At 56.4% G+C, this 14,769-nt stretch overlaps 1 protein-coding gene across 1 annotated transcript; it reads left to right on the top strand.

The window, feature by feature from the left end:
• Window positions 1–5,786: 5,786 nt before the first annotated feature.
• On the top strand, window positions 5,787–14,702 carry LOC141731671 (myc-associated zinc finger protein-like). Its single transcript, XM_074558087.1, is given in 6 exon segments — window positions 5,787–6,112; window positions 6,115–6,392; window positions 8,617–8,665; window positions 8,667–8,681; window positions 11,800–11,965; window positions 14,451–14,702. Coding segments are annotated over 6 exon segments (858 nt in total). The 5' UTR covers window positions 5,787–5,851; the 3' UTR covers window positions 14,540–14,702.
• The last annotated feature ends 67 nt before the right edge of the window (window positions 14,703–14,769 follow it).

The raw sequence follows: 14,769 nt of genomic DNA, 5'->3' as shown, positions 1-14,769 counted from the left end.
CAAAAAAAAAAACCCATTAAAAACACCCAAATTATGCCCATATATGGGAGTGGGTGGGGCTGTGGGCGGGGCTTTGGTGGAGGCTCCACCCCTTTGTGTGAATCCCAAAATTTCCACCAAATTATCCCTCAAAATCCTGAAATTTCCTTCTAAAAATCTTCTAAAAACCCAAAACATTGCATTAAAGCAATCTAAAATATACCCATATATGGTAGTGGGCGTGGCTATGGGCGTGGCTTGTATGAGGCTCTGCCCACAGCTCTAAAATTCCCCAAAATTTAAAAAAATCCTGGAAATTTCTCTCTGAAAAAACACCAACATTTTTCCACAATTCTTAAAATTATCCCCCCAAATTCCCAATTTTTTCCCAAGTTGGAATTATTAGGAAAAAAATAGGGGGGGAAAAGATGATTTTGGGGGTGAAAAAAATAGGAATTTTGGGAAAAAAATAAAGGTGGATTGGGGGGAATTTGGGGAAAACGGTTTTTTTTGGTAAAAAAACTGGATTTTTTCTGAGAGAAAAATAAAGTTTTGGGAACAAAATGTGTATTTTTTTGGGGGAAAAATGTGGATTTTAATGCGAGAAAATGTGAATTTTTTGTGGGATTTTTGGATTTTGTGAGAAAAAGGATCTTTTGGAAGAAAAAAGAAAAATGAGAATTTTCAGGGGAAAAAAAGGTGAAAAAATGTAGATTTTTGGAGGGAAAAAGTGAATTTTAGGTAGAAAAGGCGAATTTTGGGAACAAAAAGCCAGAATTGGGGGAAAATGTGAATTTCTGGGTGGAGCAAAAGGGAATATGAGGCAACAAAACATTAATTTAAGGGGAAATAATAAAGATTTGGGTGGAATAAATCCGATTTTGAGGGGAAAAAGTGGAATTTGAGTGAGAAAAGGTGGAGTTTTGAGGTAAAAAATGTGGATTTTGAGTAAAAGAGGTGGAATTTGGGGCTAAAAATGTTGATTTAGGGATAAAAAATGTGGGTTTTGGGGTAAAAAAAAGCGGATTTGGTAGGAAAAAGCTGATTTTTCGCTCATGAAAGAGGACTTTTGTGATCAAAACCCTTTGTAAGGGATGCCGGTGAGGATTTTTGGGATTTAAGTCAATTTTGGGTGATTTTTTTTTGTGAATTTTGGGTGAAATTTTTGGGTGAATTTTCGAGCGATTTTGGCGCCGTTGCGGGAGGGGCCGGGGGGGCTCAAAATGGCGGCGGTTCCTGAGGGGGGGGAAAAAGGCGGGAAAACGGCAACCGTGGGCGTGGCCTGGCGTGACGGAGGGCGGAGCCACGTGCAGGGCGTGGCCACAACACCGCGGAGCCGCCATGAATAATAAATTAATAACCAATTAATCTACAGGGCGTGGCTTTATTGATGAGGGGGCGGGGCTTTGTTCTCCCGGTCACCCAATCAGCGCGGTTGCCATGACAACGCTCTCCCCAACATGGCGCCCTCCGCCTCACTGCGTTCTGATTGGTTCTCCTCCTCCTCATGGGCGTGTCCCTGACCAATCAGCGCCCTCCTTTCCTGAGGGCTCGGGGGCGCGCGGGCCGCCTCCATTTTGTGGCGCGCGGGAGCGGCGGCCGGGCGGGAAACCCGCGGTGGGCGTGGCTTCCCCTGAGGGGGGAAAGGAGGCGCGGCCAACATCGCCCCGCCCAATCATCGCCCGCCGCGGGCGCGCCGCGTCCAATCAATTCTTTGCTGCCGACCACGCCCCCTCAGCGAGGCCCCGCCCACCTCTCCCCTCACGCCGCTCTCCTCCCTCCCCCCCCTCCCTCAGAGCCCCCCGCCCCTCCCCCCACCCGATCCCCCCACCCCCTCCCCCACCCCCTCCCCCTCCCCCTCCTCCTCCTCTCCTCCCCGGCCGCGATTCGGTCGCGATTCGGTCGCGACTGTCGCGAGATGGACCCCGCGAACTGGAGCAGCTTCATCTTCCAGGTGGGGGGAGGGGCGGCGCTGATGGGGGGGGGTGGGGGTGGGGGAGGGGTGCGGGGGGGGGATCGGACTGGGAGCGCTGGGGGGGGAGGGGGGGAGGGGGGTGGGGCTGTTTTTGGGGGGGGATGGGGGGGGAGGGAGGCTCGGACTGGGGGCACTGGGAGGGACTGGGAGGGGACTGGGAGGGGTGGGGGTGGCACTGGGGGGGGGGGGTGGGGGACAGCGGGGTGGGGCCGGACTGGGAGCACTGGGAGCACTGGGAGGGATGAGGGTGATGGTACTGGTGGCACTGGAAGCACTGGGAGGGATGGGGGACACTGGTGTTGTTCTATACTGGGAGCACTGGGAGGGATGAGGGTGCTGATACTGGTGGCACTGGGAGCACTGGGAGGGATGAGGGTGATGGTACTGGTGGCACTGGGAGCACTGGGAGCACTGGAAAGGATGGGGACGCCAGTGTCGCTCTGTACTGGGAGCACTGGGAGCACTGGGAGGGATGGGGACACCGGTGTGGGTTTGTACTGGGAGGACTGGGGGCTGTTTACTGGTGGCACTGGGAGCACTGGGAGGGATGGGGACACTGGTGTGGTTTGGTACTGGGAGCACTGGGAGCTGTTACTGGTGGCACTGGTGGCACTGGGAGCTGTTACTGGGAGCACTGGGAGGATGAGGGTGCTGATACTGGTGGCACTGGGAGCACTGGGAGGGATGGGGACGCTGGTGTTGTTCTATACTGGGAGCACTGGGAGGGATGAGGGTGCTGGTACTGGGAGCACTGGGAGCACTGAGGGTGATGGGGACACTGTGTCATTCTATACTGGGAGCACTGGGAGCTGTTACTGGTGGCAACTGGTGACACTGGGGGTGATGGGGACACTGGTGTGGGTCTGTACTGGGAGAACTGGGGGCTGTTACTGGGATCACTGGGAGCATTGGCGGTGATGGGGACACTGGTGTCATTCTATACTGGGAGCACTGGGAGCTGTTACTGGTGGCATTGGTGGCACTGGAATGATGGGGACACCAGTGTTCACTCTGTACTGGGAGCACTGGGAGCACTGGGGAGCTGTTACTGGGAGCACTGGGAGGGATGAGGGTACTGATACTGTGGCACTGGGAGCACTGGGACGGATTAGGGTGTTGGTACTGGGAGCACTGGGAGCACTGGGAGGGATGGGGACACCCGGTGTGGGTTTGTACTGGGAGAACTGGGGGCAGTTACTGGTGGCACTGGGGGTGATGGGGACAGCGGTGTCGCTCTGTACTGGGAGCACTGGGAGCTGTTACTGGGAGCATTGGGGGTGATGGGGACACTGGTGTCATTCTATACTGGGAGCACTGGGAGCTGTTTACTGGTGGCATTGGTGACACTGGGAGCTGTTACTGGGAGCACTGGGAGGGATGGGGGACACTGGTGTTCTATACTGGGAGCACTGGGAGCACTGGGAGGGATGAGGGTGATGGCACTGGTGGCACTGGGAGCTATTACTGGGAGCACTGGGAGGGATGAGGGTGCTGATACTGGTGGCACTGGGAGCACTGGGGGTGATGGAGACACTGGTGTCACCATACTGGGAGCACTGGGAATCATTACTGGTGTTACTGGGAGCACTGGGAGCTCTTACTGGTGTTACTGGGAGCACTGGGAGGGATGGGGACACTGGTGTTGTTCTATACTGGGAGCACTGGGAGCACTGGGAGCACTGGGAGGGATGGGGACACTGGTGTCACCATACTGGGAGCACTGGGAGCTGTTACTGGGAGCACTGGGAGCTGTTACTGGTGGCACTGGGAGCACTGGCGGTGATGGGGACACCGCTGTCATTCCATACTGGGAGCACTGGGAGCTCTTACTGGTGTTACTGGGGGCACTGGGAGGGATGGGGACACTGGTGTCACCATACTGGGAGCACTGGGAATCATTACTGGTGTTACTGGTCTGTTACTGGTTTTACTGGTCCGTACTGGTGTTACTGGTCTGTTACTGGTTTTACTGGTCTATACTGACCTGTGCTGGTTTATACTGGTCCGTACTGATTCCTACTGGTCTGAACTGGTCTGTACTGGTTTGTACCACTCCATATTGGTGCATATTGGTCTATACTGGGTCTAAAACTGGTCCATACCAGTCCAAACCGGTTTATACTGATCCAAACCGGTTTATACTGACCTAAACCGGTTTATATTGATCCAAAACCGTTTTATACTGATCCAAACTGGTTTATACTGATCCAAAACTGGTTTATACTGATCCAAACCAGTTTATACTGATCCAAAACCGGTTTATACTGATCCAAACCGTTTTATAGTGATCCAAACCGGTTTTATATTGATCCAAACTGGTTTATACTGGTCCAAACCGGTTTATTACTGATCCAAACCGGTTTATACTGGTCCAGACTGGTTTATATTGATCCAGACTGGTTTATACTGATCCAAACTGGTTTATACTGATCCAAACCGGTTTATACTGATCCAAACTGGTTTATACTGATCCAAGCCGGTTTATACTGATCCAAACCGGTTTATATTGATCCAAACTGGTTTATACTGGTCCGTACTGGCTTATGTTGATCCATGGTGGTCCATACTGGTTTATACTGGTCCACACTGCTCCAAACTGGTTTATACTGATCCAAACTGGTTTATACTGGTCCAGACTGGTTTATACTGGTCCATGCTGGGTCTAAGCTTGTCCAGACTGGTTTATACTGGTCCATACCAGTCCAAACCAGTTTATACTGATCCATACTGATTTATACTGGTCCATACTGGCTTATACTGATCTATACCAGTCCAAACTGGTTTTATACTGGTTCATACTGGTTTATACTGGTCCCATACCAGTCCCAAACCGGTCCAAACTGGTTTTATACAGATCTACACTGATTTATACTCATCCAAACTGGTTTATATTGATCCAAACCGGTTTATACTGGTCCATACTGGTTTGTACTGATTTATACCAGTCCAAACCGGTTTATACTGGTCCATACTGGTTTATGCTGGTCCATACTGTTTATACTGGTCCATGCTGGGTCTAAACTGGTCCGGACTGGTTTATACTGGACCAGACTGGTTTATACTGGTCCATACTGATTCATACTGATCTATACCAGTCCAGACCAGTTTGTACTGGTCCAAACTGGTTTTATACTGGTTCGTACTGGTCCATGCCTCTTTATACCAGTCCAAACGGGTTTATACTGGTCCAAACTGGTCCATACTTGTCCATACCAGTCCAGAGTGGTTTATACTGGTCCAAACTGGTCTGTACTTGGTCCATACCAGTCCAGAGTGGTTTGTACTGGTCCAAAACCGGTTTATACTGGTCATACTGGTCCATGCCTCTTTATACCAGTCCAGAGTGGTTTATACTGGTCCAAAACTGGTCCATACTTGGTCCATACCAGTCCAGAGTGGTTTTATACTGGTCCAAAACTGGTCCATACTTGGTCCATACCAGTCCAGAGTGGTTTATACTGGTCCAAACTGGTCCGTACTTGGTCTATACCAGTCCAAACAGGTTTATACTGGTCCAAACTGGTCCATGCCTCTTTATACCAGTCCAGAGTGGTTTATACTGGTCCAAACTGGTCCATACTTGGTCCATACCAGTCCAAACTGGTTTATACTGGTCCAGACTGGTCCATGCCTCTTTATACCAGTCCAAACGGGTTTATACTGGTCCAAACTGGTCCATACTGGTTCACCCTGCTCTCTCTCTCTCCCCTCCCCCCCCCCAGGCTGCCGCCGCCCCTCCCCCCTCCCCCCCCTCCCCCTCCCCCCCTCCCCGTCGACCTCCTGCCCCTCCCCCCTCCCCCCCCGCCCACCCCTGACCCTCCCCTCCCCCCTCCCCCCGCCCCTCCCCCTCCCCCCACCATCGACCCCTCCCCCCTCAAACCCGAGACCGCCACCGCAATGACGTCATCGCCCTCGGCCACGCCTCCGCCGCTGCCGGTGACGTCATCACCGGTGACGTCATCATCATCGTCGTCGCGGAAGGGCAAGGGCGCCCCGTACGTGTGCGGGCTGTGCGCCAAGGAGTTCAAGAACGGCTACAACCTGCGGCGCCACCAGGCCACGCACGGCGCCGGCACCGCCCCCAAGCGCGCCCCCCGCCCCGCCCCCAGCCTGCTGCCCCTCCCCCAGAGCTCCTGGAGACCCCCCAGGGCGAGGAGGGGGCGGTGGGAGGTGACAACGTGGGGACAACAACCAAGAGGGCGTCGGCGGCGTCGGCGGCGAGGAAGAGCCACGCGTGCGACACGTGCGGGAAGGCGTTCCGCGACGTGTACCACCTGAAGCGGCACCGGCTGTCGCACACGGACGAGAGGCCCTTCCAGTGCCCCGTGTGCCAGCAGCGCTTCAAGCGCAAGGACAGGATGGCGTCGCACGTGCGCTCCCACCAGGGCCACGTGCACAAGCCCTACGCCTGCGGGCACTGCGGCAAGAGCTTCTCCAGGTGGGGCATGGTTGGGGGTTCAGGATCATCGTTGGGTTGTGGTGGGTCTTGGTGGGGTTTGGGGTCATCGCTGGGTCATGGTGGGTCTTGGTCATGGTGGGTGTTGGTCATGGTGAGTCTTGAGGTCATCATTGAGTTGTAGTCATGGTCATCGTTGGGTCATGGTCGTCATTGGGTCATGGTGGGTCTTGGTCATGGTGGGGTTTGGGGTCATGGTTGGGTCTTGGTGGTCATGGGTTCTGGTGGGTCTTGGTTGTGGTGGGGTTCGGGGTCATCATTGGGTCATGGTGGGGTTTGGGGTCATCATTGGGTCATGGTGGTCATTGGGTCATCGTTGGGTCATGGTGGGGTTTGGGGTCATCATCGTTGGGTTGAGGTCATGGTGGTCATTGGGTCTTGGTGGGTCTGGATCATGGTGGGTCTTGTGGTCATGGTGGGTTTGGGGTCATGGTTGGGTCATGGTCATGGTGGTGTCATGGTGGGTCTTGGTCATGGTGGTCATTGGGTCATCGTTGGGTCATGGTGGGGTTTGGGGTCATCATTGGGTCATGGTGGTCATTGGGTCATGGTGGGTCTTGGGGTCATGGTGGGGTTTGGTTGTGGTGGGGTTTGGGGTCTTTGTTGGGTTGTTGGCATCGTGGTGGGTCATGGTGGTCATTGGGTCATGGTGGGGTCTGAGGTCATCGTTGGGTCATGGTGGTGGTTGGGTCATGGAGGGTCTTGGGGTCATTGTTGGGTCATCGTTGGGTTGTTCGGTCATGGTGGGTCTTGTGGTCATGGTGGGTCTTGGTCATGGTGGGGTTTGGGGTCATCGTTGGGTCATGGTGGGGTTTGGGGTCATCGTTGGGTCATGGTGGTCATTGGGTATTGGTGGGTCTTGGTAATGGTGGTCAGGGGTTCTGGTGGGTCTTGGTTGTGTTGGGGTTTGGGGTCATCGTTGGGTCATGGTGGGGTTTGGGGTCATCATCGTTGGGTTGGGGTCATGGTCATTGGGTCATGGTGGGTCTTGGTCATGGAGGGGTTTGGGGTCATCGTTGGGTCATGGTGGTCATTGGGTCATGGTGGGTCTTGGTCATGGTGGTCATTGGGTCATCGTTGGGTCATGGTGGGGTTTGGGGTCATCATTGGGTCATGGTGGGGTTTGGGGTCATCATCGTTGGGTTGAGGTCATGGTGGTCATTGGGTCATGGTGGGTCTTGGTCATGGTGGGGTTTGGGGTCATCATTGGGTCATGGTGGGTCTTGGGGTCATGGTGGGTCTTGGTCATGGAGGGTTTGGGGTCATCGTTGGGTCATGGTGATGGTGGGGTCATGGTGGGTCTTGGTTGTCATTGGGTCATGGTGGGGTTTGGGGTCATCGTTGGGTCATGGTGGTCATTGGGGTCATCATTGGGTCATGGTGGTCATTGGGTCGTGGTGGGTCTTGGTCATGGTGGTCATTGGGTCATCATTGGGTCATGGTGGGGTTTGGGGTCATTGTTAGGTCATGGTGGTTGTTGGGTCATGATGGGTCTTGGTCATGGAGGGGTTTGGGGTCATGGTTGGGTCTTGGTGGTCATTGGGTCATGGTGAGTGTTGGTCATGGTGAGTCTTGAGGTCATCATTGAGTTGTAGTCATGGTGGGGTCTGAGGTCATCGTTGGGTCATGGTGGGGTTTGGGGTCATCATTAGATCATGGTGGTCATTGGGTCTTGGTGGGTCTTGGGGTCATTGTTGGGTCATGGTGGTCATTGGGTCATCGTTGGATCTTGGTCATGGTGGGGTTTGGGGTCATGGTTGGGTTGTTGGGTTATGGTGGTCATTGGGGTCATCATTGGGTCATGGTGGTCATTGGGGTCATTGTTAGGTCATGGTAGTCATTGGGTCATTGTTGGGTCATGGTGGTCATTGGGTCATGGTGGTCATTGGGGTCATGGTGGGTCATGGTGGTCATTGGGGTCACGGTGGGACTGGTGGGACTTGGGGACATCGTGCTGGTCACTGGTGGTGCTGGTCAGTGAGTGGTCACTCTGGGGGCACGGGTAAGTCACTGGCCACACCATTGGTCACTGGTGGTCACCGCTGGTCACTTTTGGCCACCATTGGTCACCACTGGTCACTGCTGGTCACTGTTGGCCACCATTGATGACCACTGGTCACCATCGGTCAGTGTTGATCACCGGTGACACTGGTCAGTCACTGGCCGCACCATTGGTCACCACTGGTCACTGCTGGTCACTCCGCAGGCCGGACCACCTCAACAGCCACGTCCGGCAGGTTCACTCCACCGAGCGGACCGTTCAAGTGCCAGGTGAGGCCACGCCCACTGACCACACCCAACTGACCACACCCATCAACCATGCCCATCAACCGACCACACCCACTGACCACGCCCACTGACCACACCCATCAACCATGCCCATCAACTGACCACACCCACTGACCACACCCATCAACCATAACCATCAACTGACCACACCAACTGACCATGCCAATCAACCATGCCCATCAACCGACCACACCCACTGACCACACCATGAACTGACCCCTTGACCACCTGAGGGACCCCAACCAACCCCTGAGTGACCCCTTGACCACTCCGATGACCCCTGAGTGACCCCTTGACCACCTGAGTGACCCCTTGACCCCTCGAATGACCCCTGAGTGACCCCAAACAAGCCCCAAATGACCCTTTGACCCCCCAAATGACCCTTTGACCCCCCAAACCACTCCGGACTGACCCCTTGACCACTCCAATGACCCCTGAATGACCTCTTGAGCACCTGAGTGACCGCTTGACCTCTCGAATGACCATTAATCCCTTGGATGACCATTGAGTGACCCCAAACAAGCCTCAAATGGCCCTTTGACCCCCCAAACCACCTCTGACTGACCCCTTGACCACTCCACTGAGACCTGAGTGACCCCTTGACCACCTGACTGACCGTTTGGCCACCTGAGTGACCCCAAACACCCCTAAATGACTGTTTGACCACCCAAACCATCCATGACTGACCACTGAGTGACCCCTGACCCCTGACTGACACTTTGACCACTCCAATGACTCCTTAGTGACCCCTTGACCACCTGAGTGACCACTGAGTGACCCCTTGATCCCTCAAATGAGTGACCCCAAACTGATCCCACTGAGTGACCCCAAACAGGCCCTGAGTGACCCCTTGACCACTCAACTGACCACTGAGTGACCCATTAATCCCTCGAATGATGGAGTGACCCCAGACCCCTTGACCATGTCAATGACCATTAGTGACCACTTGACCACTCTAATGACCCCTGAACGACCTCTTGACCACCTGAGTGACGCCTGAATGACCCCCCTGACCACTCAAATGACCCCCTGACCACCTGAGTGACCACTGACTGACCCCTTGACTTGTGAAATGACCCCAGACAAGCTCTGAATGACGTTTTGACCCCCTAAATGACCTCTTGACCGCTCCAATGACTCCAATGACCCCTTGACCACTCGAATGACCACCCAACTGACCATCAGACGTGCGAGGCGGCGTTCGCCACGCGTGACCGGCTGCGCGCCCACGCCGTGCGCCACGAGGACAAGGTGCCGTGTGACCATTGACTGACCCCTGACTGACCCCTCACTGACCCCTCACTGACCAACTGACCCCAACTGACCACTCACTGACCCCCAGACGTGCGAGGCGGCGTTTGCCACCCGTGACCGTCTCCGTGCCCACGCCGTGCGCCACGAGGACAAGGTGCCGTGTGACCCTGACTGACCCCTGACTGACCCCTGACTGACCCCTGACTGACCCCTCACTGACCAACTGACCCCTCACTGACCATCAGACGTGCGAGGCGGCGTTTGCCACGCGTGACCGGCTGCGTGCCCACGCCGTGCGCCACGAGGACAAGGTGCCGTGTGACCCTGAGTGACCCCTGACTGACCCCAACTGACCCCTCACTGACCCCTGACTGACCCCTTGACCACTCCAATGACCCTGAGTGACGCCTTGACCACCTGAATGACCTCTTGAACCCTTGATTGACCACTGAGTGACCCCTTGATCCCTCAAATGAGTGACCCCAAACTGATCCCACTGAGTGACCCCAACCAAGCCCTGAGTGACCCCTTGACCACTTGAATGACACCTGACTGACATCTTGACCACCTGAGTGACCCCTTGAGCCCTCAAATGACCCCCTGACCCCTGAGTGACCCCTGACCACCTGAGTGACCACTGAGTAACCCATTAATCCTTCGAATGACTGAGTGACCCCAAACAACCATCGAATGACCCGTTGACCATGTCAATGACCATTAGTGACCACTTGACCAATCCAATGACCCCTGACTGACCCCTGACTGACCCCTGACTGACCCCTTGACCCCTCCAATGACCAACTGACCACTCACTGACCCCCAGACGTGCGAGGCGGCGTTTGCCACCCGTGACCGTCTGCGTGCCCACGCCGTGCGCCACGAGGACAAGGTGCCGTGTGACCCTGACTGACCCCTGACTGACCCCTGACTGACCCCTTGACCACTCCAATGACCCCTGAGTGACGCCTTGACCACCTGAGTGACGCCTTGACCACCTGAATGACTTCTTGAACCCTTGAGTGACCACTGAGTGACCCCTTGAGCCCTCAAATGAGTGACCCCAAACTGATCCCACTGAGTGACCCCAACCAAGCCCTGAGTGACCCCTTGACCACCCGAATGAATGAATGACCCTTAGTGACCACTTGACCACTTGAATGACACCTGACTGACATCTTGGCCACCTGAGTGACCCCTTGACCACCTGAGTGACCACTGAGTGACCCAATAATCCTTCGAATGACTGAGTGACCCCAACCAACCATCAAATGACCCGTTGACCATGTCAATGACTATTAGTCCAATCCAATGACCCCTGACTGACCCCTGACTGACCCCTTGACCCCCTGACTGACCACTCACCACTGAGTGACCACCCAACTGACCATCAGACGTGCGAGGCGGCGTTTGCCACCCGTGACCGGCTGCGTGCCCACGCCGTGCGCCACGAGGACAAGGTGCCGTGTGACCCTGACTGACCCCTGACTGACCCCTGACCCCTCCAATGACCAACTGACCACTCACTGACCATCAGACGTGCGAGGCGGCGTTTGCCACGCGTGACCGGCTGCGCGCCCACGCCGTGCGCCACGAGGACAAGGTGCCGTGTGACCCTGAGTGACCCCTGACTGACCCCAACTGACCACTCACTGACCCCTCACTGACCAACTGACCATTGACTGACCCCCAGACGTGTGAGGCGGCGTTTGCCACGCGTGACCGGCTGCGTGCCCACGCCGTGCGCCACGAGGACAAGGTGCCGTGTGACCCTGAGTGACCCCTGACTGACCCCAACTGACCACTCACTGACCCCTCACTGACCAACTGACCATTGACTGACCCCCAGACGTGTGAGGCGGCGTTTGCCACGCGTGACCGGCTGCGTGCCCACGCCGTGCGCCACGAGGACAAGGTGCCGTGCCACGTGTGCGGGAAGCTGCTCAGCGCCGCCTACGTCAGCGACCACCTGCGGGTGCACGGCCCCGCCCCCCGCGCGCAGGCCACGCCCAGAGGTGGGGGGAGGGGCCTGGCGGGGCGGGGGGAGGGGCCAAGGGTTGGTGTGGGAGGGGTTTGGTCACTCATGGAGGGGTCAGTGGGTGTGGGGAAGGGATGGAGTTTGTGGGTATTAAATAGCTTTAGGGGGCGTGGTTTAAGTGGGTGTGGTAAGTGGGCGTGGTCAATGTGAGGGGTCAGTGGGTGTGGTCAGTGGTCACTCATGGAGGGGTCAGTGGGTGTGGGGAAGGGATGGAGTTTGTGGGCATTAAATAACTTTAGGGGGCGTGGCTAAAGTGGGTGTGGTCAGTGGGCGTGGTAAGTGGGGCATGGTCAGAAGTCAGTGGGTGTGGTCAGTGGTCACTCATGGAGGGGTCAGTGGGTGTGGGGAAGGGATGGAGTTTGTGGGCATTAAATAACTGTAGGGGGCGTGGCTAAAGTGGGTGTGGTCAGTGGGCGTGGTCAGAAGTCAGTGGGTGTGGTCAGTGGTCACTCATGGAGGGGTCAGTGGATGTGGGGAAGGGATGGAGTTTGTGGGCATTAAATAACTGTAGGGGGCGTGGCTAAAGTGGGTGTGGTCAGTGGGCGTGGTCAGAAGTCAGTGGGTGTGGTCAGTGGTCACTCATGGAGGGGTCAGTGGGTGTGGGGAGGGGATGGAGTTTGTGGGCATTAAATAGCTTTAGGGGGGTGTGGCTAAAGTGGGTGTGGTCAGTGGGCGTGGTCAGTGGGGTGTGGTCAGAAGTCAGTGGTTGTGGTCAGTGGTCACTCCAGGATTGGTCAGTGGGTGTGGGGAAGGGATGGAGTTTGTGGGCATTAAATAACGTTAGGGGGCGTGGCTAAAGTGGGTGTGGTCAGTGGGCGTGGTCAATGTGAGGGGTCAGTGGGTGTGGTCAGTGGTCACTCATGGAGGGGTCAGTGGGTGTGGGGAAGGGGTGGAGTTTGTGGGCATTAAATAACTTTAGGGGGCGTGGCTAAAGTGGGTGTGGTCAGTGGGCGTGGTCAGTGGGGTGTGGTCAGAAGTCAGTGGGTGTGGTCAGTGGTCACTCATGGAGGGGTCAGTGGGTGTGGGGAGGGGATGGAGTTTGTGGGCATTAAATAGCTTTAGGGGGGTGTGGCTAAAGTGGGTGTGGTCAGTGGGCGTGGTCAGTTGGGCGTGGTCAGTGGTCACTCATAGAGGGGTCAGTGGTCAGTGGGGGGAAAGGGTTTGTGGCCAGTAGGGGGCGCTGAAGGGCATGGAGGTTGTGGGAGGGGCTTAAATGGGCGTGGTCAGTGGGTGTGGTCAGGGGGTCAGTGGGTGTGGTCAGTGGTCAGGGGGTGTGGTCAGTGGTCACTGAGGGAGGGGTCAGTGGTCACTGAGGGAGGGGTTTAGTGGGTGGGGTCAATACTCAGGGGGTGTGGTCAGTGGTCAGTGGGTGTGGTCAATTGTCAGGGGGTGTGGTCAGGGGGTGTGGTCAGTGGTCAGGGGGTGTGGTCAGTGGTCAGGGGGTGTGGTCAGTGGTCAGTGGGTGTGGTCAGTGGTGAGGGGGTGCGGTCAGTGGTCAGTGGGAGGGGTCAGTGGGTGTGGTCAGTGGTCACTCAGGGTGTGGTCAATGGTCAGTGGGTCTGGTCAATGGTCAGTGGGTGTGGTCAGTGGGAGGGGTCAGTGGGTGTGGTCAGTGGTCACTCAGGGTGTGGTCAGTGGTCAGTGGGAGGGGTCAGTGGTCAGTGGGAGGGGTCAGTGGTCAGTGGGAGGGGTCAGTGGTCACTGAGGGAGGAGTTTGGTCACTCAGGGAGGGGTCAAAGGTCAGTGGGTGTGGCCAGAGTGGTCAGTGGTCAGTAAGGGAGGGGAAATTGGGAAGGGAATAAAGAGCCTCAGGGGGCGTGGCCTAAATGGGTGTGGTCAGTGGGGGAGGAGCCTGAGGGGGTGGAGTCATGGTGGGGGAGGGGCTGTGGGAATTTGGGGCAGGGGCTCTAAAAATTGGGGGAGGGGCTAAAAGAGAAGGGGAGGGGCTAAAAGAGAAGGGGAGGGGCTAAAAGAGAGGGGGAGGGGCTAAAAGCGAGGGGGAGGGGCTTTAAAGGAGGGGAGGGGCTAAAAGAGATTAAAGTGAGTGGTTAAAAGAAAAGGGGAGGGGCTAAAAAAAGGGGGAGGGGCTAAAGGGGGAAAGCCTCAAAGGGTGGGGAGTGGCTTTAAAAAGGGGAGGGGCTAAAAGAGTGGGGGAGGGGCTACAGTAAATAAGGGAGAAGCCATAAGGGGGAGGGGCTTTAAAGGAAGGGGAGGGGCTAAAGGGTAGGGGTGGGGCTTAAAGGGTGGGGGAGGGGCCCTGTGGGGGCTTTAGGAATGGGAGGGGCTCTGAGGGAGGGGGAGGGGCTTAAGTGGAGGAGGGGCTAAAAGGGGTGGAGGGGCTTAAAATGGGAGGGGCTAAAGGTGTGGGGGAGGGGCTTTATCTTTCATGATGGGGGAGGGGCATTCATTGACCCCGCCCCCTTTTTTTTTTCTTTTCTTTCTCCTCCCCCTTTTTCTCGCAGGTTCCGGCTGCCCCGCCCCCTCCCCAAGCCCCGCCCCCGCCCCTCCCCCACCCCTGGACGGGACCCCCGGGGGCAGCCAGGGCTGGTGAAGGGGGCGGGGCCAAACAAACCCCGCCCCCAAACCCCCATAACCCCTCCCCCACCCTCCCCAAGCTCCGCCCATTCCCCCACCCCTTCAAGCCCCGCCCCCAAATGGGGGGAGGGGGAGGGGCCAAGGCAGGGCCGACCAATAAAAAACTGGGTGTTAAAAAAGGCTCCGCCCACTTTTTACAGGGAGGGCTGGGATTGGATGGGGAGGGAGGGGGCGGGGCTAAGAGGT

The sequence above is a fragment of the Zonotrichia albicollis genome, chromosome 24, assembly GCF_047830755.1.
Source record: "Zonotrichia albicollis isolate bZonAlb1 chromosome 24, bZonAlb1.hap1, whole genome shotgun sequence".
NCBI classification, from domain to species: Eukaryota; Metazoa; Chordata; class Aves; order Passeriformes; family Passerellidae; genus Zonotrichia; species Zonotrichia albicollis.
The sequence above is the reverse complement of the archived record's forward strand: the minus strand, read 5'-3'. Positions and strand labels throughout refer to the sequence as shown.